Source organism: Cottoperca gobio, chromosome 11 (genome assembly GCF_900634415.1).
Source record: "Cottoperca gobio chromosome 11, fCotGob3.1, whole genome shotgun sequence".
In the NCBI taxonomy this organism is placed as follows: domain Eukaryota; kingdom Metazoa; phylum Chordata; class Actinopteri; order Perciformes; family Bovichtidae; genus Cottoperca; species Cottoperca gobio.
Genome location: NC_041365.1, coordinates 21,095,272 through 21,115,271, shown reverse-complemented (window position 1 = coordinate 21,115,271; position 20,000 = coordinate 21,095,272). Strand labels below are relative to the sequence as shown.

Here is a 20,000-nt window from a genome sequence, read left to right as displayed (position 1 = left end):
AATGACTCAAAATAGTTGCAGATTGATTTCCTGCCTGTCGACTAATCGATTAGTCGACTAATTCTTGAGCCTCTCACTCGTAGTGAAAATGTCAACACCACCCGGCCTGCGTGTGTGAGAGCTGCTGCTGATATCTCACACACACAGGGCTTCTGTATTGGCATGAAATCTTTGTTTTAACTCAGTTTGTGGAACCTAATCTTCAATTCAAAGAAATATGCGATGGTTCAGAAGCAAAGCACTTGTCCTGAATTGAATATAGCCATCCATTTAGTAAAGCTTCTTTAGTTAGTGCAGAGAATCTCTTGTAAATGAACACGTTAACACAAAGTGCTTCACCTGCTGGCTGCGTTGCAGAGGGTTGCATCATGTCAGTTGTTGGATCCTTGGAGCAAATGTGATAAATGGCGTTTTGTTTGTGAACCTTCCGGCACACTTGTTGCTGCAGGATGCTACGACACATTTTGGTTGCTACTTTAAAAGTATGGAGGTTTGTGGCTCTCGGTTTAAACCTTTTAAAGACTGAGCCTTGCAGTTTGTTGACGTCATGTGGCAGGATCTATGAGTATTGAAGTGCTTCCCTTTTGGGGCTGCCAACAAGTTGTGCCGTGCAGCTTTGATGCTGATCCAGGAAAGAAGAAGAAGACTTTGTTTTTCTTTTGTGTTCAGGCTAATGCTCCAGATCAGCATGTGGCTTCACTCGGAGGTCTGCATGCATTCGCCTACAGAATGTTTGATTGTTGAGGTTAAAAGCTGCCGTGCTGTTTAAGTGCACCGTGCCCCTGTTAGCGGGGGCTCCACGGAGTCGGAGCAAGAAGGTAATTTAATCTTCAAATGAAACCATGTGGGCAAACCCCAACGCCGAGCAGCCCTGGCACTCGGAGAGAAACACTCTGAGATTGGAGGTCGGGAGGAGGTTGGCTTGAAAAGACCACACTGAAATGGGCGCTGATACGAGAAGGTGGGCTTTCACGCGCTGCTGGGAGGATGTAGAAAGGTTCCTCGGTGTGTAGCGCCGTGGATCCGGCTCAGTGTTAATCCAACAAAAAATAGCCCGACACACAGCTCTCCTGGGGCAGATGTGGAAGCTGTAAATGGAGAAAATGGAGCGTATGCTTGCACAAAAGGCAATGATGAAATGTGGTTGTTCTGGAGGAAATAACACAAGATTCTTTAATGGAACCTTTGTACAATGGTGACACGTTGCTCATAAGCACAATGAGTACAATGTGTAATTATAAGTCGTGAGATGGGATGGCAAAGGAACAAGGCTTGTTTATCACCCATCTTCTAAAGAAAGAAAACAGAAATCTATATATATAAGTACACATCATTTCCCAGACAGCTAGAACTCCCCAGTACTCTGGGACTGCAGGAGCAACAGATTAAACAATCTAGCTGTAATTGTCTTTTTGGCTGAAGGAAAATAGACTCAATTAAGCTGGAAATGGATAAAAATGACCAATTTGAAATGATAAAGTACGGCACACATCTCACACCTCCCCGTCTGACGCAGCATTAGATGTGTTGCATATTAGAAACCGTCGGTGAGAGCCGGCTGAAGTCCATGGCGCCTCTTTGATGGCTTTTGAGACATTTTAATTGCTTCTGTTATTGGAGAAGTGTTATTGGCAGTGTTGCTAAAGCAAACCTGGAATGGTGTTCAACAACAATACAGTTTGGAAGTTCTGAGGCCTGTGAAACTTGGCAAACTTTTATACACGACTGCAATGTGATTTCTTCTATTTATCAGGAAATGATTTCCTCTTATCACCGAGGGAGGAGTTAGGGCTGCCGTTGTGCAACCAAAGCCAATTTTCTCCAAGGGAGTTACGTTTGTGAAATGCAATGTCGCCTCCAAAAGACCTCACTGTGCTCGTCTAAGCTGAATCCCAGCTCCGTCTATCTATCAACGTTGTGTATCTTCAGCTGTCAACAGCATTTGGCAATAATCCATTCTGTGTTGCAGTAATGTGATTACTTTTTTATCAGTACCAGGCAGTGTTCGGGATAAAGATTTCAGGTTGACTGCGGCTGTGTGTTCAGTGGACAGATTGGGCGGCGTGCTAGCTTGACGCAAGAAGGCGGTGATGCCGCGTTTTCACATGATATAGTTTAAACTGTTATTACCAGCGTGGAACAGCTGTGCACGTCTTTGACCCAAGTCAGGGATTTGTGAGGCGGCGTCGATATCTCACTCAGGTCAACATGCTGTCGGCAAAATGGCTGCAAAGCCATTACTGGCATTACAATCCAAGAGAAACACTCTTTAGCTAATTTCGTCTATTTAAATGATGTGACTGCACGGCGAGCGATAAGGTAACCGCCCGTGAACACACACGTTGGAATAACTGGAGGTTTTCTACCAAAACTGTTTAAATGCAGCGTTTGCCTCCAAAAGAGGAGAAATACGACTCCTGAAGCCAAAGTTTAGTCTTATTTACACGCTGTGTTTCAGAGTCAGCTGGTTGTTCAGAGCCGACTCCAGTAGTTGGATCGGGTATCTGTAGAGCCGATCTATTCAATTCAGTTCCATGTTTACGCTTCATTATGCGCTTACTACGTCATGCTTCAGCAGCTGGTAGCCCACATGGCTAGATAAGCTAACAACAATGTCAGCTGTTTGGAGGTATTTCACTCTTGCTACCTCGACAATGTCTAAAATTGAATGTCTATTAGTGTTGAAGTCTGATGTTGCCCTACACTTACAGAATAACCACATTCTGGATTGGTGCATCCCACGATATCTTCTCTATAGTGTCGTGAATGTTGTGCATAGTTTCTTTCTACACGTGTTGATGCTGAAGAAGTGAGGTGGCATGGTTAAGGCAGCTTTGACAGAGTTGGGCTGAATTGACTGATGGTCTTATGTTACATTACTTGACTAATTGTTGCACATGCTGGTCATTCATGGTGGAGCAACGCGTACGCCCCCGACCATCATCGCCTTGTGCAATCTGCTCTTGAAGTTAATGTAACGAGTCACTTTGAGGAGAAAGGGTTCCGCTTCGTAGGTCAAGACGTCGACGGGGAGAGGATGGAGGTCATCGAGCTGGAAGGTACGAAACGAGAAACGCTGAATTGACTGTAGCAGGTCTCCGTCTGTGCACTTCCATTCTGAAAACAGAATTGTGTTCCCAGATCATCCATACTTCGTGGGCGTGCAGTATCACCCCGAGTTCACCTCTCGCCCCATCAAGCCTTCGCCCCCGTACCTCGGGCTGCTGCTGGCTGCGGCCGGGAAGCTGCCGGGATACTTACAGAAGGGCTGCCGGCTGTCTCCACGGTAACACAGCTTCCTTCTACTCATTCAATACGGACCGTTTATCAGAATAACTTCACTTCTGTCTTTGACGCAGGGACACGTACAGCGACCGGAGCGGCAGCAGCAGCCCAGACTCTGAGATCTGAGTTAAAACTACCGTCGATCTCAAGTGAATGAATTCAAATAAAGATGTTTTCTCATGTTCATTGCCGATGAGTCATTATCAAATACAGACACAACTAAAGCTGCAGGAGCTTAAATGCAATAAGTGGACGCTGGTGCCCAACTGCTAAATTTGAAGTTTATTTCACGAGTCCTGTGAATATTACGGGCTGTTCTCCTAGTTGCATGTTCTGACTAGCCTGGAGATTTGCTATCCAAGTGACATGCAGCAGCTCTACATTCATTGTTCACTTTGTGGCCTTACTGTAAATAAGCCCTTCTACATTTACAGTGTCTTTAAATTTCCACAAGAATATAAAATAAAGGGATTCTCAAAAAAGTCGTTTTGTGTCGTTTATTTCATTCAATGATCACAACATGAGAAACAAAAACATTCCCAGACATCAGTGGATGTTCCTGCTGCAGTTACAGATGTTAGCGACAACCTTCTCCTCCGAACACTCGTCGTGTCACTCGTCTTGTCACCGGACCTGAAACACAATATACAGAATATTTAGCACACGTCGGCAGCCTTTTCTGACATTATCATTATTTAAAAGCTGATCTCAGTCCCATATCCGAAAGCTTCATCCAACAGTCTGCTATTATTATTTTCGTCATCATCGATCAGAATATACATTAGTGCAAAGAACATAAGTTTACCTTCACAGTCTGCGTGCTGGCCCGCGCAGCCCCCCAGTGATGTGGAGCTCATTCAGATTCCTACACGAGGAGAAATCCTGTTAGAAGCATGAAGATGGACAGACATGATCTCTTATGTCTGAAAGAGGATCTGTTGGACAGTAGAGTGGCTGCTAGTGGCAGAAGGGGCCACAACAGTCAAAGACCACCCTATTATCTAGCATGCACTTGGAGAACCTAGAGCTACGAACAAGCCCCGGTCCTTAGGATAGCGTGCTGTAATGTGCATTAGACTAAACACATGTTATATAAAGTTACCTTGACGTGAGAAGTCTTCATCTGGTCACTTTATCTCAGCCATGAGTTACCTAAAGACAGAACAGTCAGTCAGTTTTAAAATCCTTCACTAAATCAAACTGCTCATTTTCACAAGCAAAGGGCTCAGTCAATAATGTCTCAATCACACCTTTATCAGTGAGGGCAAGTTTGTAATCACCAGCCAGGAGCATTTATATTCAACACATGGCTCAGAAAGTACCTGCATGTGCTGTAGTCTCCAGTTTATCTTCATGTCACCCAGCACCTGCAGAAACAAAGGCCCAGTAATGAGAAGATATTACTTTAATAAGGAATCTTCCTCATGTTATATGTCCTTTCATTAATGTGGCTCAGGCAATAAATGTCTCAATCACACCTTATCAGTGAGGGCAAGTTTGTAATCACAGCCAGGAACATTTAAACTCAAAATGTGGCATTAAGCACCTGCCATGGGAGGTTGTCATGTTTCGCACTTCCATCTTCACCCCAAACCTGCAGAGAGGGAGTACAGCACTTAATAGAAATCACTTTTAAATATACACAAAGTCTAGGATTTATTAGAGTGTCCTTCCCCTTAATGTTGCTGGACCAGTTATTTACGAACTGACCAGCGACCGTCGGTGAAAGGTCTTCTTCTCGGCTTCATGTTGACCATTCGCTGCTACTGAAGAGCATGAACGGCTTCGATAGGAGCCTGGTTTGTAAACGGTATGAAGTGCTGATGGGAAACAACATACCTGCAGTCTGCACACAGCCATGGCTGCAGAGGACAGGGAGAGATCCTGATACCGGCAGGTTCTGGAGAGGTAAATGAGATGAAGTCAGTGCATGTAGAAGGTTTACATTGAGGAATGACTGATACGCCACACAAATAACTAGTTATTCAACTTAAGCGTGTAATTAGGTGCGTTCATCTTCACATTAGTGTTAGTAATAAAGACAACCCAACTGGTTTTTAAATAGTTTCAGTGCACCACATGTCGTTAGTCCGTGGACACGAGGGGCACTTGAAGGCATCATCTAATGCTAGTTGTAATTTTTGGGGGATATTAGGCGCACATGTCAGATCACACCTGGTGCATTGCAGAACAGCTCACGGAAAGGTAAGTTGTAGAAAGATTTCTGAATTAAAGAGTAGAGGGGGGGCAGTGCCACGTGGTTCACATTAGCGGTAAGATATCCTTTACAAAAGCCTTAGCATAATCATATCTAGCATCTGTTAAACTACAACACAAACAGGCTCAATGTGGAGCTTTGTATAAAAGTAACTCAGTGCTGTTATTAAGTAGTTAAGCTCGCGGACCCCACATGACTAAAGTAAAGTAGCAACATAAGCTAAAGTTAGCTAGCTACTCGCTTGTGCGTTTAAGCAAACTCCAATAACTGGCGTCAACATTAATAAAGCCAGCTCTTCAGTAGGCTGTAAACTCTTTAGTTAACTGTAGCAAAGTACTTTGAAAGCATTAATGAAAGAAAAGAACATTTGAGGCCTCACCAGATTAAATGTCTGCTCGACTTTGTGCTCGCGGACGGTTTGAAGAGGAAAGAGACTGTTAGGAGTGGCCCGTGCGCTTATATACGCTGGCGCCGAGCAACAGTCCGCTGATTGGTCCACATAGCTCCCATGGACCCCGTTGCATGACGGGATATGTATTTTACAAGCGTTAAAGGAAACCCCGTCTGTCGTTTAGATTCATTGTCACTTTGGCACATTAATACCAACACAAAAACTGATTTGAAGATTTCACTAAACGCACATTTTCTTTCACAAAGAAGATATAAGTGGATATATTGTGTATAGAGAAATAAATATACTGTACAGTCCGTAAGCAGCTGGTGCTGAAGCCTCCTTCAGAACCACGGACAGCAGCCTCCTCTCGGACTCTGGTGGTTCTGAGATAACAGTGCAGTGTCATTCTCCAAATACACACTTGCGAAATATTACATGGCCATGAACATTTTCAAATTGTGTACAAATAATCTGCTATAATTTAACACAATCTAGTTGAAATGTCCTACCACAAATAAAACCAGCGGACTTTATATTCCCCTGAGAAAACCTGAATTGTGTTTTTGTTGCATCTTAAAAACGCACTATGGTTGAACAGTTTTCTAAGATGCAGTACAGGTGTGTGATGCTCGGCTGCAGGAGGTTGATGGTTGTAGGTAGAGCATCACATGATAGCTGCAGCTCTGTGCGCCGCGTCTCTTCCTGAGCAGCAGCAGCTTCATGTAAACACGGCGCGCGCAGGGCTTTGTTTCACACGCACTCCGCTGGTATCCCCTTGTTATAGTCATGCCATGGATATTTTGTGGCAATACCAATTCAGGATCATTTTACTCGGGGATTCCACAGTGGGGAAGTCGTCGCTGCTGAAACGCTTCACGGACGGGATCTACAGTGAGGTGGCGGATCCGACGGTCGGGGTGGATTTTTATGCCCGATCGCTTGATATCGAGCCCGGGGTGAAAATCAAGCTGCAGCTCTGGGACACTGCTGGACAGGAGCGATTCAGGTACGAAAAACAGAAAAGAAAATGCACATAAATGTCTGAAAACGTTCATTCTGCACCGTGCAGAGTGGTCGTTAAATAACGGAGAGGCCTTATTGGTTCGGCTGCTTTTGCAAAATGCAAAATTAAATTAAATTAAGGCCATTTCCTCTCTTATTGTGATGCAGTTACTTGGAGAAAAGGGGTCCGGAGACGATTATATAGGCCTTGATCTTAAGATGTCCTGGCCTATATAAAACAGTGAAACTCGAGGAGCATCATTCACGGATGATGAGCAGCCTCCTCACATTTAGGCCCCATGTTTGATTCCTTGAGATACTGACTCCACAGTCTCCCGTGCAACACAAGGATGTCAAATCTGCTTGTTGGTGTGCATTCCTCTGCCCTGTTGCTATTTCTGTTTCATGTGTCCTTGCTGTCATGGACAATTTCTCTTGAAAGCTCTTCTCAGTGTGCAGAAGCAGCTCCGCTCTCAGATCTCAGATCTGCTTTCCCTTTTGAAGACAAACCTTCAGAGGGTGTTTTCCTTCAGGCTGCACCACACTTTCATTTCTGTCTCCTCTTACTTATGAGAAGTGTTTGTGAAATCAATTTAGCAAAAATGTTAAAACCACCATGTGCACGAATTTGGACATGTGCATAAAGGGATCTTTTCAAGGCTGGGCCAATGGGGGAGGGGGGGTCAACCCCCGGGCTCCAGACATTCAGGGCATTTGATTTATTACTATTAAATTCACCTTAATTCAATACCATCATTCACCTCAGGCAAGTTACCACATTCTGTCTTGTAAAGGTACCCTGTTTCAAAATGTAATTGTAATTGTTTAATCAATATTGTGCATACAGAATTTAAATGACCACGAGCACTAGTTTTTTTTGGGGCGGTGGGCAAAATATAAAGAGGCCGCCGTTTGTCATCTGCACTGTGTTTGGTTGGTGCTTAAAGGCGACAGGACACACACAGAACACACAGACAGTGCAGAGTAGGGACCTGCAACATTCATGAACACATATTGAAAACAGTGGCCGTGTGTGTGGGTTTGAGTAAACGCTGGTTGCAGTACGGTGAAGGAGAACAGGGATCTGACCAGAGTTGTAGAACAAATGAAGACGTCACACTTCCATGAGATTTGACTCCAGAACAAGGGACAGGCAGGCTTCGCAGGGCCGACCTTTAGAGCGATGACATAAGGAGACTTAGTTCAATACTAACACGTCTGAAAGGAAAGCGTTGCTGTGTCACTTCAGTGGTCGGCCTTCAGTGAACCGGACTACAGCTTCACTAGCGAGTTACTTATTGAGACTTTTCTTATATCTCTTGAGGTCACACTTTTGTCTCAGGTGACTAACACGTCATTAATCTGTGTGCCCACCAGGTCCATCACCACATCATACTACCGTAACTCCGTGGGCGGGCTACTGGTGTTCGATCTCAGCAACCGCAAGACCTTTGACCACGTGAGGGAGTGGCACAAGGAGGTGAGCGAGCACATTCTGCCCCACCACATGGTCTACATCCTCATCGGCCACAAGAGCGACCTCAACAAGGACCGCAAGGTGAGCCGGGACGAGGCCGACCAGCTGGCGGCCGAGATGGGCATCCGCTACGTGGAGACGTCGGCCAAGTGCAACAGCAACGTGGACCGGGCCTTCGAGCTGCTGACCAGAGACATCTACGAGCTGATGAAGATGGGGGAGATCGTCACCCGCGACGGCTGGGACGGGGTGAAGAGCGGCCTCACCGCCAAGGTCCTCTACCCGGCCGACGACGATGAGGGACTACCTACCGCGGTCGCCGAAAAGGGCTGCCACTGCTGACTGTGAACTGTGTCCAAACACTGCCCCCGTCACACCAAGAGCTCACCTCGTCTCACAGCCGTCCATCGAAACCAAGTCACTCAGGCTCAGCACCCTGTGATATCACCATCACTTCCTCACCTCGTGCTCCGTGCCCTCTCAGCGTGTGGGTTCTTCTGACAGCTGGGGTTTCTAACGTGGGGCCATTGTACATCCCAATGTGTATCTTATAGGCAAGTTGTATCTCTAAAGCCGTGTGGCGTCGCGTGAGCGGAGCAGTTTGGGCCTCGTTGAGTTTGGAAAACAACAGAAAGTGTGCCGCCGAGGCCATCAGGTCTCACGCTGCATTCACACCAAATCAGGCGTTTTGGCGATTAGCGCCGAGTTGTATGGCGTTGTGGGAGGGTTACTCAAACGGCCCATTTGTACGACGATTAACGTCTTGTGTACTCATGGCCGCTTGTACAGCTCTGGATGGTCGGTTACATGATTGTCTATTGCGGCGCTTGAACGCACTTCCCACATTGAAATGAATGGGACGACTTGCGTTGATGGCCACAGCCCCTGATCCGGTGTGAATCCAGCCTCAGAGTTTAGCCAATGTGCTGAAGATACATCTCGTACGGCACTAGTGTGGGTTTCTATCTGTGCGATGCGTCGCAGTCTGTTGTGGCGTTAATATTGTAAATAATAGTGAGATCTATAGAGAGGAAAGGTCACAGAAAGTATTTCATTGATCGTGTGAACATCACCATATTAACTCAACGTGCTCCTCATGCTTCTGTATGTGCACTTACGCCAAACTGACTTAAACCTTTGATCATCCTGTCAATAGATGAGTAATGTTTTTTGTCATAAGAAAAATAGATGATTTGTAGTTAAGGTGTATACATAGAGATAGGCCATGTAGGTGGCAGTGTGTCCCGTCGTTTATCAGACCTTTAAAGACTTCAGCCGTAAAGACGTGTTTGACTAACAACAAACGGGAGTTTGGATTTCACCTGCAGCTCTCTGTCGCTCACGCAAACAGCTGTTTCTGTTCCTCAAAGCTTCATTCACAAAAATAATATTCCATTCAGGCCTGAGCTGATGATGGGAGCCGAACATAGACTGTGTAAAATAGATACTCATTCAATCCAACGGCCTGGATCTGTGTGCTGCGTTTGTGGGCCTGTATGTCACGTTAACATGGCTGCATGTACTGCAAAAGCTAATTAGCATTAATTTTAACATTGATATTACAGTCCTCATAACCCATTACATCCAGCAGGGAACATAGAATGAAAGCTCAGCCGAGCTAAGCATGAAGACTGAGCAGCTTCCTGGGTCGCTCAGTAGTCCACACACACATCCACAGTGTACGAGTGTGTTATCTAGTCAGATTTAGGAGTGTGTGTTGGTGTGTTTATTGAATTTGCAAGGCTAGCTGCTTCTAGTCTTCATGCTAAGCTAGGCTAGTCCCCTTTAGCCTCCAGCTTCAAGCTTAGCGCTCAGACATGAGACTAATATCAAAGTTCTCGTCCAACATTAAAGAAAGCAAATACAAAAAGATATTTCTCAAAACGTTGGAATATGTCATTAAAGCTATTACAATGCCTGTTCTTACTGACAGAAGTGGCTGCCAACATCCGTTGTTCTTAAAGTTGCTGAAATCCTTTGTTAACTAAGTAATTCTGACGTAACTGAAGCTTTTACATGAAGTGTTTGGAGTTTAGTGACTTGTGATGAATGCAGTCTGCACATGTGGCTTTCAGACGCTATCAATCTGTTTACGGGCCTGGAGAGTACAATAGACTACAGTACACTTTGCCTGGGACCCCCCCCACTTCCAACCACACACCCCCGACATTCACCCTTCACTAGCATCTCACCAAAAAACATGTTCCCCCCCCACACTGTCGAGAGAAGGTGTAGGTGACCCAGTAATTCTAATACATTTGCATCATCCCTTTACTTTTCAAACTGTACGCCACCTGTTATATCAGGTTTAAATACAGTGCCGTCTGTACACGATATGTGTTTCTTTGTTTCTTTGACAATCAAATGTTAACATTGTGTGTGCTTGGCGCAGGTGAGGACTTCATCACATCTGAGCTAAACGTCCCTGCAACTTCCAAAATCACCGTTTGAAAACCATTCTGACTAATACTACAACTACCTTTCTCACTTTGTCATCTGAACAGGGTTAAATCGTATGTTATTGTTTGAATTTGTATGTTAGCAAACTGTTCTCCAGTGAGCATGACTCCCGTTCCCGAGCACTGCACTGTGAAGATGGCCGCCTCGGAGAGAAGCTCGAGTTAGATTTAAAGGACACTGGAGAGACACCAAGAAGAAATGGATTTTTGAAAGACTGACTCTATGGGACGAAATAAGATTATTTCTCATCAACTATTACTAGATGCCTCTTTATTCAGCAATGAGTTAAAACAGTAACAATAACAGCATTGTAATCCAACACTGACCGTCCTATGTAATGACCATGATAATGTCGGGGGCCATGTTCAGTCCCGGTCCAGCCTCTCTCTTACTGTAATCTTAAAGGAGTAGTTCAACATTTTGGGAAAATACATGTATTTGATTTCTTTCTGAGAGTTAGACGAGAAGATTGATACAACTGGAGCCAGGAGGCGATTAGCCTAGCTTAGCATAAAAACTGGAGCCAGAAGGGGGGCAGCTAGCCTGGCTCTGGGTCTTGTAGCAAAGTGAGGTTGCCAGATTTGGTACCATTGTGCCTACAAAGAAATGTATTCTACTGCTGTGTTCACACCAAACACGGGATCATTTGTGTTGTTTCACTTTACAAAGCGCAGCTGAATGGATCTCATTTACTACAGCTGTATGAACCCACAATAAAGTAGATTTGGCTGTGATTCCATTGCAATAAATGGATTAAAATGACGCCGAAGTAACTTCAACATGATGCCGATTTGTAAAAAGTCTGAAGTCATACTTTGTGAGGTCTGTCCTCGAAACGACAAGCAAGCAACTTTTAAAAAGCGTGTTTTCTGAATGGAGTTTGGATCGATCAGCGCTATGCTAACATTGTAGCTGCTCCACATAACGAGATCTAAATGAGGCACGGCAGCAACATTATTGTTGTTACACATAGATATCTACATACTGTGTAATTTATATTAATCTCTCAGAAAGAAAATAGGTAAATGTATTTCCCAAAATGTTGAACTATGCCTGTAATGGTGTGTTTTTTATGTCCGCAGGAACGATCCACTGATTGGGCTTTCTGTACCAGAATACATGAGCAGGCCTGCAGGATCTCCATCCCCATGGTCACATTTCACAGCTTTACTGAATAATGTTATTTATTTTATATATCATGTATAAGGGGTTGGCCTTTTATTTGATGTGATTTTATTGATTGATTAAAAAAATAATAGATGTACAATGGATAATGTTTGGACTCCGAGTTTGTTGTTTTTAACTGGGGTTTGGCGCCCTCTCCTGACAGACAGAGGAGGATCATCATGACCCAGATTGGTTCTTCTGATGTATTAATGGCGATACAGATTTGGACATGGCCATGTTATTACAGGGAACAAGCCAAGTCTACCATTACACTTTTTATCCAAAAGGAGAGACTTATTGGCTAATAATATGATATATGTAAAGGTTGGCATTTCCCAACATGAAAAGGAGTTTGTTTACAGCTACACACAAATGCCACATGTCAAACAGTAAGCAGTCATTTCTTTAAGGCTTTTTCTTTATTATTATTTCTTTTTTTTTCTAGAAACATCTTTGTAAAGCCCTGTTTTAGACTAAACATCTTTAAATGTGATAAAATAATTAATTAAACTTAATTCAAATATGGAAATTTGGTATTTACCCCTACATAATCATAATAATAATAATCATCATTTCCCCACAATATGTGAACGCAACACGAGCTCGAAATCCGCACAGCGACCAATCAGAGTCAATTTGAAGGTCGCCCCGCCCATATATTACCCATCATGCTCTTCGGTAGTCAACATGCACAACAAAATATGCTTAAATTCCACATTTATTGACGAATTCCTCCCTATTTGAAAAAAACAACTGTTGTTTTACATTGTTATGAACCAACACAGTCGAGCTCCCGCGACATCCACGTGACGGTCCACTCGCGACACCCTGAGTGAGGAACATGTCGCCACTGCTCAGATGGTGGGATGTTCGGGAGGTACGTTAAAAAGGGCTTCTGCCGTGCTTGGCACAGGAGGGGTGGGGTTAACCACTCTTTCTGCGGAATCGCCATCAAGAGATTTCGGAAGCAAAATTTTTAAGGCAGGGGCTGCTAGTGATCACATGTCCTGGCGCCCCGTCATTACATGTGAAATAATAAACACCAAACTCTTCATCAGCTGATGATCAAACATCAGCTGATGATCAAACATCAGCTGGTGTGTGAGAGCGTTTCATTCCTACATTTTGCTCAATTGTGTGCAGGATATCGATCCGATACCAAGTAACAGGGCCAGTATTGCCGATACCGATACTTTTTACTTAGAAAAGCAGCTGATCATGTAGAGCAGGGGTATTCAACTACAATTCAAAGGGGGCCAGTTATTTTGAAAAAATAATACTTACTTAGTTTGCAATGCACATGCAAAACCACAATGATTTAACGGGAGTTGTGTTCTGAACGTAAAGAAGATAAACTGAAACTTAAGTATCGATCTTATCACGCAAGTATTGATCGGTACCGATACAAACGTTGGTATCGATATTTAAGATCGATCCGCCCACCACTATTCTCAATACTTACACTTGAAAAACTGCACATCACATATTCTTTCACAATAAAGTGTCAAATGTCAAGGTTCTTCAATATTTGTCTCTTTTTTTTTGCATTTTAATTACTGTGTTTATTTAAGCACCATTATACACCAAACGCATTTCTACTTGACAATAAACATATTTATTATGATGTGAAACCGTTTAACCTGCAACCCCATTGAAAATAAAAACTTCAGAATATATCTTAAATTATGACGTTGGTTTTCCACAACAAGAATAATGCATTGTGTTTTATGTTTTCTTACTTTATTTCAAGTCAGTTAACATTATAGTAATAGAAATAAGCAGTGATATTTCAAATTAAACAGAAGTAGACAAATAAAAGGATAAAGATTGTCAAAATAATAATGAACATCAAATAAAATAAATTAACTTGCAAGTCAACATAAATAAATATATTTTAATTAACATTTTTATTTTTGAGTTATTGTCCTAATATACAACTCTATTTCTTTCTTGAAAACACAAAAATGAGGTTTAACTTTTGCAAATTTACAGTTATGAATGTAAAACTTCACAGAAATTATAATGAGATTGATTAGAAAATACTCATGCAATGTGTTTACCTTAAAACACATTTTCTAGTAACAGTGCAACAAAGATAATGTTTTCCAGGATACATCTACAGATATCTTGCTACAGCTTAATGGTATGAATACATTCCTACAACAGATGGATGATAGTTTCAGTGTGAGAGTCACATAATAATTATATTTTGTACTTTTAATGTAAATAAGGAGCATTAAAAAAATCCATATAGCGTTATGGCCTTTCAGGCTGTGCAGAGTGCAGTAGGATCAGCTTCGCAAGGGAAGACAACTATTAGCTGAAGAGGAGCACACATTATGCAGAAATGAGAATCATTTGATCCCATAAATGTGTATTTATTTACTCAAATTGCTTAAAAATGCAATTGAGTCTGTGTTTATTGTTATTTATGTTTATGAATCATTCTAACATTTGAGTGGTTGCATGATGGAAGAGTCAGCCCTAGTGTCAATCCTTGTGTTCATTCATTTGTATCTGATTAATTATTATTTCATTATTACAGTAGGCTAGTGTTAGTTAATTAACTGGCCTCCTGTCATTTTGCAGAAGTGGCCCCGGGGCAAAGCAAGCTGAGTATCCCTGAGTTAGGTAATATATATAAAAGATGTTGAAAATGACCATCAATAATTCACATTTACACGAGCAACCCTTCATGTTACAACTCGCCATAAGGTTGGTATTCACTTGTAGGTGCATTGAAGATAAAACCACACACTACTCTATGCTTCAGTATTCAAAATGTCATACAATGTAGTCAACCATAACATTATAATGACGATATTTCTCCCATGACAACACAAATTCAAGCAGAAAATACACAATCTACGGGATATATCTTCATGAATGAAGCTTATAAAATGACCAAACATTAAGTGCTCTTAACTCTCTAACATATAATAAAGTTAGAAGTCAGTAAAATGAGTTTCTGTAGGATTTTGTCAGCGTTTACAGGAGCGAGATAACAAGGCGAGCGCTGTTCAGCAGGAAGTCAAGCTATATCACCGAAGTGCGCATGCGCCGCAGCTCTCCTCAATCTAGGGCTGCGTTTGTCTTCATAAAACGGTAAGGACAAGCTATTTTTTTACTGTGTTATTTTAAATATGCTTGAATGTAAAATACCCGCCGATCTTACGACACGAGCGGTAGTTTTAGCCGGGGGTATCGGGTATATTGCGGATGGGGTTCAGCCAGCCAGGCTCGTACAGAATGGAGGGGCAACGCCGCCGCCGTGCCGTTGTTTGCTGTACGTGCCGCCGCACAGGGAGACGTCATTTTGAGGGGGAGCGGAGAGTTAAAATGCAGAGTTACGAAGGGACGTACGGTTCAGAGACAAGCGGCACGTAACCGTCACACTGTAAATGCAAAGCTTTACCCGTCTCGGACAGTATAGTTGGCAAAATTGTCCAGATTGCCACATATTAAGTTACGCCCTTGCGTTAGCCATAATGGCTACCGCCGAGTCTGAGTAGCTGTGGCTCTCAACAGTGAAAAGCATTCAACTGCCGACGACGGTCGTGATAACCCACTTAACTTTAGCAACACTGGAGTATTTTATCCGCAGTATTGCATCTGGATGTAGCTCAGATGTGACCGACTGGTCGACTAACCCCATGGCAGTTAGGACCCCCCCTAAATGCTGCAAAACGCTTACTATTCCCCAATTGCGCGTGGGTTACCGCACGCGAACGTTACCGTTACATCTTGGATTCAAAATGTGACAGTTTAAATCTGTGACTGTGCTTCCGGAGCTAACCGACACCGCGCGTGCTACCACTATATATGGTCTTAATGTAGTTTATTAATACCGTTTATTTAAAACATTTAACCACTATATATGGTCTTAATGTAGTTTATTAATACCGTTTATTTAAAACATTTAACCACTATATATGGTCTTAATGTAGTTTATTAATACCGTTTATTTAAAACATTTAACCACTATATATGGTCTTAATGTAGTTTATTAATACCGTTTATTTAAAACATTTAACCACTATATATGGTCTTAATGTAGTTTATTAATACCGTTTATTTAAAACATTTAACCACTATATATGGTCTTAATGTAGTTTATTAATACCGTTTATTTAAAACATTTAACCACTATATATGGTCTTAATGTAGTTTATTAATACCGTTTATTTAAAACATTTAACCACTATATATGGTCTTAATGTAGTTTATTAATACCGTTTATTTAAAACATTTAACCACTATATATGGTCTTAGTGTAGTTTATTAATACCGTTTATTTAAAACATTTAACACATTTGATATTATTTAAATATAGCTATACATTTTGTGTCAGTTGGTCCATTTCTGAATATTAAATGTTGTTACAAGAAGCTATAAATGTTACGTTATATTAGATTTATATGGATTAATTCGTTGTTGTTACCGTTTCTCAGCTGGACAGGGAAGTAAACAAAAAAATGACACATTTTTAAATGAAGTTTTGTTTATGATTTTCTTCATGTTAGGGGGGGGGGAATTAAAACTAGCTAACAACTCTTAAAGAAGGTCGTGTTAAGTTTAATTTCATACAACATGTTTAACTTACATGTAACTATATGTCTACACGGGTTAACCAGTTCAGATAACTAGTTGCCTCACATTAGCAAGTGAACATAAAGCTAACTAGCTGAAGCTAACCAGCTAGCCTAATGTTAGCTTATTAAACTAGATTTTGGGTTCTGATATCCACTTAAAGAGCTAATCAATCCTAAAGTTAAATTAAAAAGTTTAATCCCAGATCAAATGTGCAAGTAGTGATTCAGTCAGGGATCGTAATGTTATGTTAAATGTCTGTTTCCTTGTTTCTTGTGTTAAATATTTGTCTTTGTTGTGAGAAGAAAGATTTCAGACTTGATCTGACAATAAAGTATTATCGTATCGTATTGTGCGTACTTAGTCTTACATTTTATTTTGAAAGTAACTTTGATTTAAACTTTCTTTAACGCAAAAATCAAAACATGATCATATTATGTTTAATGTTTAACTTATGTATTCATCATTTTTCAGATGAACAAACTCCTGGATAGCTGTCCTATGAAAGCAGCCCCCCCTCTGTAGTCTACTCTAAGAGTGTGATGGAGAGCACCGACGAGGTCACGGTGTCCATGGCGGAGGTGGTGATGGTGAAGGCTGACGACGGAGACCCCGATGACCCTAATAAGACTCAGGTCATCCTCCAGCTCCAGCCAATCCCCACTGGGTATGTACTGAAGACAGGTCACCTGACTGAGACCAGGCTCTGTGGTCACACAGCTCCAGGGAGGCCAGATGATCTGCCACCATTAGGGTTTGATTACAGTGGGATGAAGAGAGCTTATCCTAAGTGATCCTAAGTAGATAAGATGGTCAGTATCCTCTAAAGCAGTGGTTCTCAACCTGGGGGTCTCCAAATCTACATGTGGGGTCGTGAGGCCTTTTAGAAAAATACAGTTGGAGGAAATCTCATGTCTGATGCAATATTCACAGGAAATAATCTGCAGTTATTGTTATGCCTTGAATATAATATCTAATACTACTAAGAAGAAATGTTAAAAGAGTTTTCTTTGCAGAGATGAATCTGCTGAAACTGATGCAGCTGTGATGACTGTTGAAGCTCATCAAGGTGAGACACGTTACACATTTAGTGATGCTTTCCTTTTGCAGATCATATCTCAAAAAGCCAGTTTTCCTCACGTTTAAACGCTTTGTCCTTCTTTTAGAACAAACTGACGGCGATGGCGTTGAAATCGGCTGTCCGATAACATGCGGCGACTGTAAAGCCGTGTTGCTGGTGAAGAAGTTTGTTTGCCCAGGAATCAATGTAAAATGTGTGAAGGTTGGTATTCATCAGGTTGTTTAAGTCAAACACGTTTGCATGCACAAAATATACGATATAATATTCCACTTCCTGTTTACATGCATCCGTCAAAATAGGATTTCCTTTAAGTTCTCCGTCGGTGGCGGACGATCGCAGCCACCGTGGAAAGATATTTGCTCATATTCAAAATCCTGTCGATACCCTTCATGATGTTTAAAAGTAGTTTCTTGCTTTTCTTTTGTGCGTCTTTACTCCGCCTCACAAACTGTTGGTTAGTTGGTTTGTGAGCGACACACAGAGCGCCGTGCGTCACTAACGGGTTAAATACATGTCCACAGAATGAAACCAGAATAATATCTCCCACATGTCTTCATTGGAAAATGCCTAATTATGAATATCCAATCAGAATATGCTGTTTATAATATTAATGGAATATTAGTGTGCATGTAAGTGTAGTCAATGGCAGTACCATTATATATTCTGTATATATTGATATGCTCTTAACAAGTGTAAGCTTCATAAAGCATTATGCTGACTATAAGTGGACATGTGCTTACACTAGCTGATTTAAAACAATTAAATATGATGAATGTTCTCTTTCGTTATTCATTCTTTTTCTTTTGTACAGATGTTCATGGTAATCTTTTCCAACACTTTGTTATGAATGAGTTGAATTAAACCGGTGCTTGTTATTATGAATCATAGCGGGTCAAGCTGCACCTTTAATGAGCAACACATGCGCCCAACCAAAAGAAGCGTCGAGCACCAACAGCTCGGAGCAGGAACACAGAATACTTTACGTCCGGCTGTAAAAGATGAATTACCAACTAAATCAGAGCGAGCGAACGGCACGTGGAGCTTCATCAAGCTGGTGCACGAGGTGGCGAAGCGTTATCAGACATGGAGTGCAGTTTGTCCGTTTGCGTTTATCTCTTCAGTGTGATCGTCTCTGCTCTATACGTCGCACTCATCTGGTTTCTCTCCCCCAGTATGAAGACCAGCTGATCAGCCCGAAGCAGTTTGTGCACATCTCTGGAAAAGCGACTCTGAAAGACTGGAAGAGAGCCATCAGGATGGGAGGAGTCATGCTGCGGTGAGGGGACCTGTGCTTGAATTAGTGATCCAAAGCTACCTTTCAATATCCCCCCCCCCCGCTCTGATGCACGACGTTATACTCCAGCACAGTCTGCATGCACTCGTACACGTGTGTTGCTGCAGACACTACGAGATGACGAGGACACGATGAAATATTCTGTTATAGGCGTGAAGTCACCAGACATTATTCCATCGCTGCTGCGCGTGAGACGGAGATCACGCTGTGCGTTACATTAAGCCTCCTGTCTCTGACTGATGTCTCACTACATATGTTCTTGGGGAAAGAATAATGATATGAGGGATGGATTAAATACTGTAGCGTACTTTACAGAGTGTTATAAAGCTCAAACTGTTCCTTCGCTCAGTCGATCGTTTACAAGTGGAATGAGTGAACGGAGCAGGAAGCGCTCTGCAGCTGGAGGAAGCCCGTGCATCGTGAGCTCACAGAGTCGCTTATTAAAGATGCTAATATCTTTGGCAGTAATAAATAATAATGATAATCTTTATTTAAAGAGCACTCTTCACAATGTTTAAAATAATAATTATTACCATTTTTAAAAGTCATTTAAATGTTAAGGACTTAAAGAGACGTTTGTTCAGCCTGGCGTCCTCGATGTGACCAGCGGTGGATAAAAGTAGAACTATTGTCCTCCTTCATGTACTAACTGTGTGAAACCCTCCCTAATGTCTGCGCTCCAGAAAGATGATGGATTCAGGTCAGCTCGACTTCTACGAGCACAACACGCTGTGCACCAACACGTGTCGCAGCACCAAGTTTGACCTTTTAATCAACAACACGCGCTTCCCGCCCGACGGCTCTGGACTTCCCACGCCCACGTCCTCCCAAGGTGAGAACACGGATCATGTCGTGTGATTGTCATATTATACGAGTAAGAAAACTAAATATGAACATGGCAATAAAGAGTCACCCGTCCCAACTGATGAAGTGTCTGTGAGTTCTCTCTGCTGTCTCACACTCGCTGTTCTCAGACCAGCTGGAGGAAATGCTTCATGGTGTTGGACAGACTTTCTTTACCTGCATGAAAAT

General features: G+C 42.3%; 3 protein-coding genes, 2 long non-coding RNA genes and 4 other non-coding genes across 9 annotated transcripts in view; 5 read left to right on the top strand and 4 right to left on the bottom strand.

Moving 5' to 3' along the window:
- LOC115015681 (receptor-type tyrosine-protein phosphatase U-like) overlaps positions 1 to 20,000 on the top strand; it is a 209,475-nt gene that overhangs the window by 1,791 nt on the left and 187,684 nt on the right. The window lies entirely within an intron of this gene.
- Positions 2,981 to 3,767, top strand: LOC115015682 (uncharacterized). The gene is made up of 3 exons (XR_003833018.1): positions 2,981 to 3,059; positions 3,142 to 3,286; positions 3,360 to 3,767. It is a non-coding gene; the product is annotated as an uncharacterized LOC115015682 (long non-coding RNA).
- On the bottom strand, positions 3,986 to 4,059 carry LOC115016314 (small nucleolar RNA SNORD99). Its single transcript, XR_003833139.1, has one exon. It is a non-coding gene; the product is annotated as a small nucleolar RNA SNORD99 (small nucleolar RNA).
- LOC115015683 (uncharacterized) lies at positions 4,089 to 4,659 on the bottom strand. The gene is made up of 3 exons (XR_003833019.1): positions 4,608 to 4,659; positions 4,388 to 4,437; positions 4,089 to 4,150 (listed from the first exon to the last, which is right to left on the bottom strand). It is a non-coding gene; the product is annotated as an uncharacterized LOC115015683 (long non-coding RNA).
- On the bottom strand, positions 4,219 to 4,348 carry LOC115016301 (small nucleolar RNA SNORA44). The gene has a single exon (XR_003833126.1). It is a non-coding gene; the product is annotated as a small nucleolar RNA SNORA44 (small nucleolar RNA).
- On the bottom strand, positions 4,948 to 5,085 carry LOC115016287 (small nucleolar RNA SNORA16B/SNORA16A family). Its single transcript, XR_003833113.1, has one exon. It is a non-coding gene; the product is annotated as a small nucleolar RNA SNORA16B/SNORA16A family (small nucleolar RNA).
- Positions 6,553 to 8,973, top strand: LOC115015679 (ras-related protein Rab-39B-like). Its single transcript, XM_029443187.1, has 2 exons — positions 6,553 to 6,903; positions 8,277 to 8,973. Exons 1-2 carry the CDS (start codon positions 6,566 to 6,568, stop codon positions 8,716 to 8,718), a joined length of 780 nt encoding a protein of 259 aa, XP_029299047.1. The 5' UTR covers positions 6,553 to 6,565; the 3' UTR covers positions 8,719 to 8,973.
- Positions 12,888 to 13,021, top strand: LOC115016309 (U11 spliceosomal RNA). Its single transcript, XR_003833135.1, has one exon. It is a non-coding gene; the product is annotated as a U11 spliceosomal RNA (small nuclear RNA).
- The window catches only part of LOC115015678 (glucocorticoid modulatory element-binding protein 1-like), a 10,677-nt gene continuing 5,655 nt past the window's right edge, over positions 14,979 to 20,000 (top strand). Inside the window, exons 1-6 of the mRNA XM_029443186.1 lie at positions 14,979 to 15,108; positions 17,068 to 17,260; positions 17,610 to 17,662; positions 17,760 to 17,875; positions 18,847 to 18,950; positions 19,652 to 19,800. Coding sequence (XP_029299046.1) covers positions 17,136 to 17,260; positions 17,610 to 17,662; positions 17,760 to 17,875; positions 18,847 to 18,950; positions 19,652 to 19,800 — 547 coding nt within the window. The 5' untranslated portion in view covers positions 14,979 to 15,108; positions 17,068 to 17,135. The remainder of the gene's footprint in view (positions 15,109 to 17,067; positions 17,261 to 17,609; positions 17,663 to 17,759; positions 17,876 to 18,846; positions 18,951 to 19,651; positions 19,801 to 20,000) is intronic.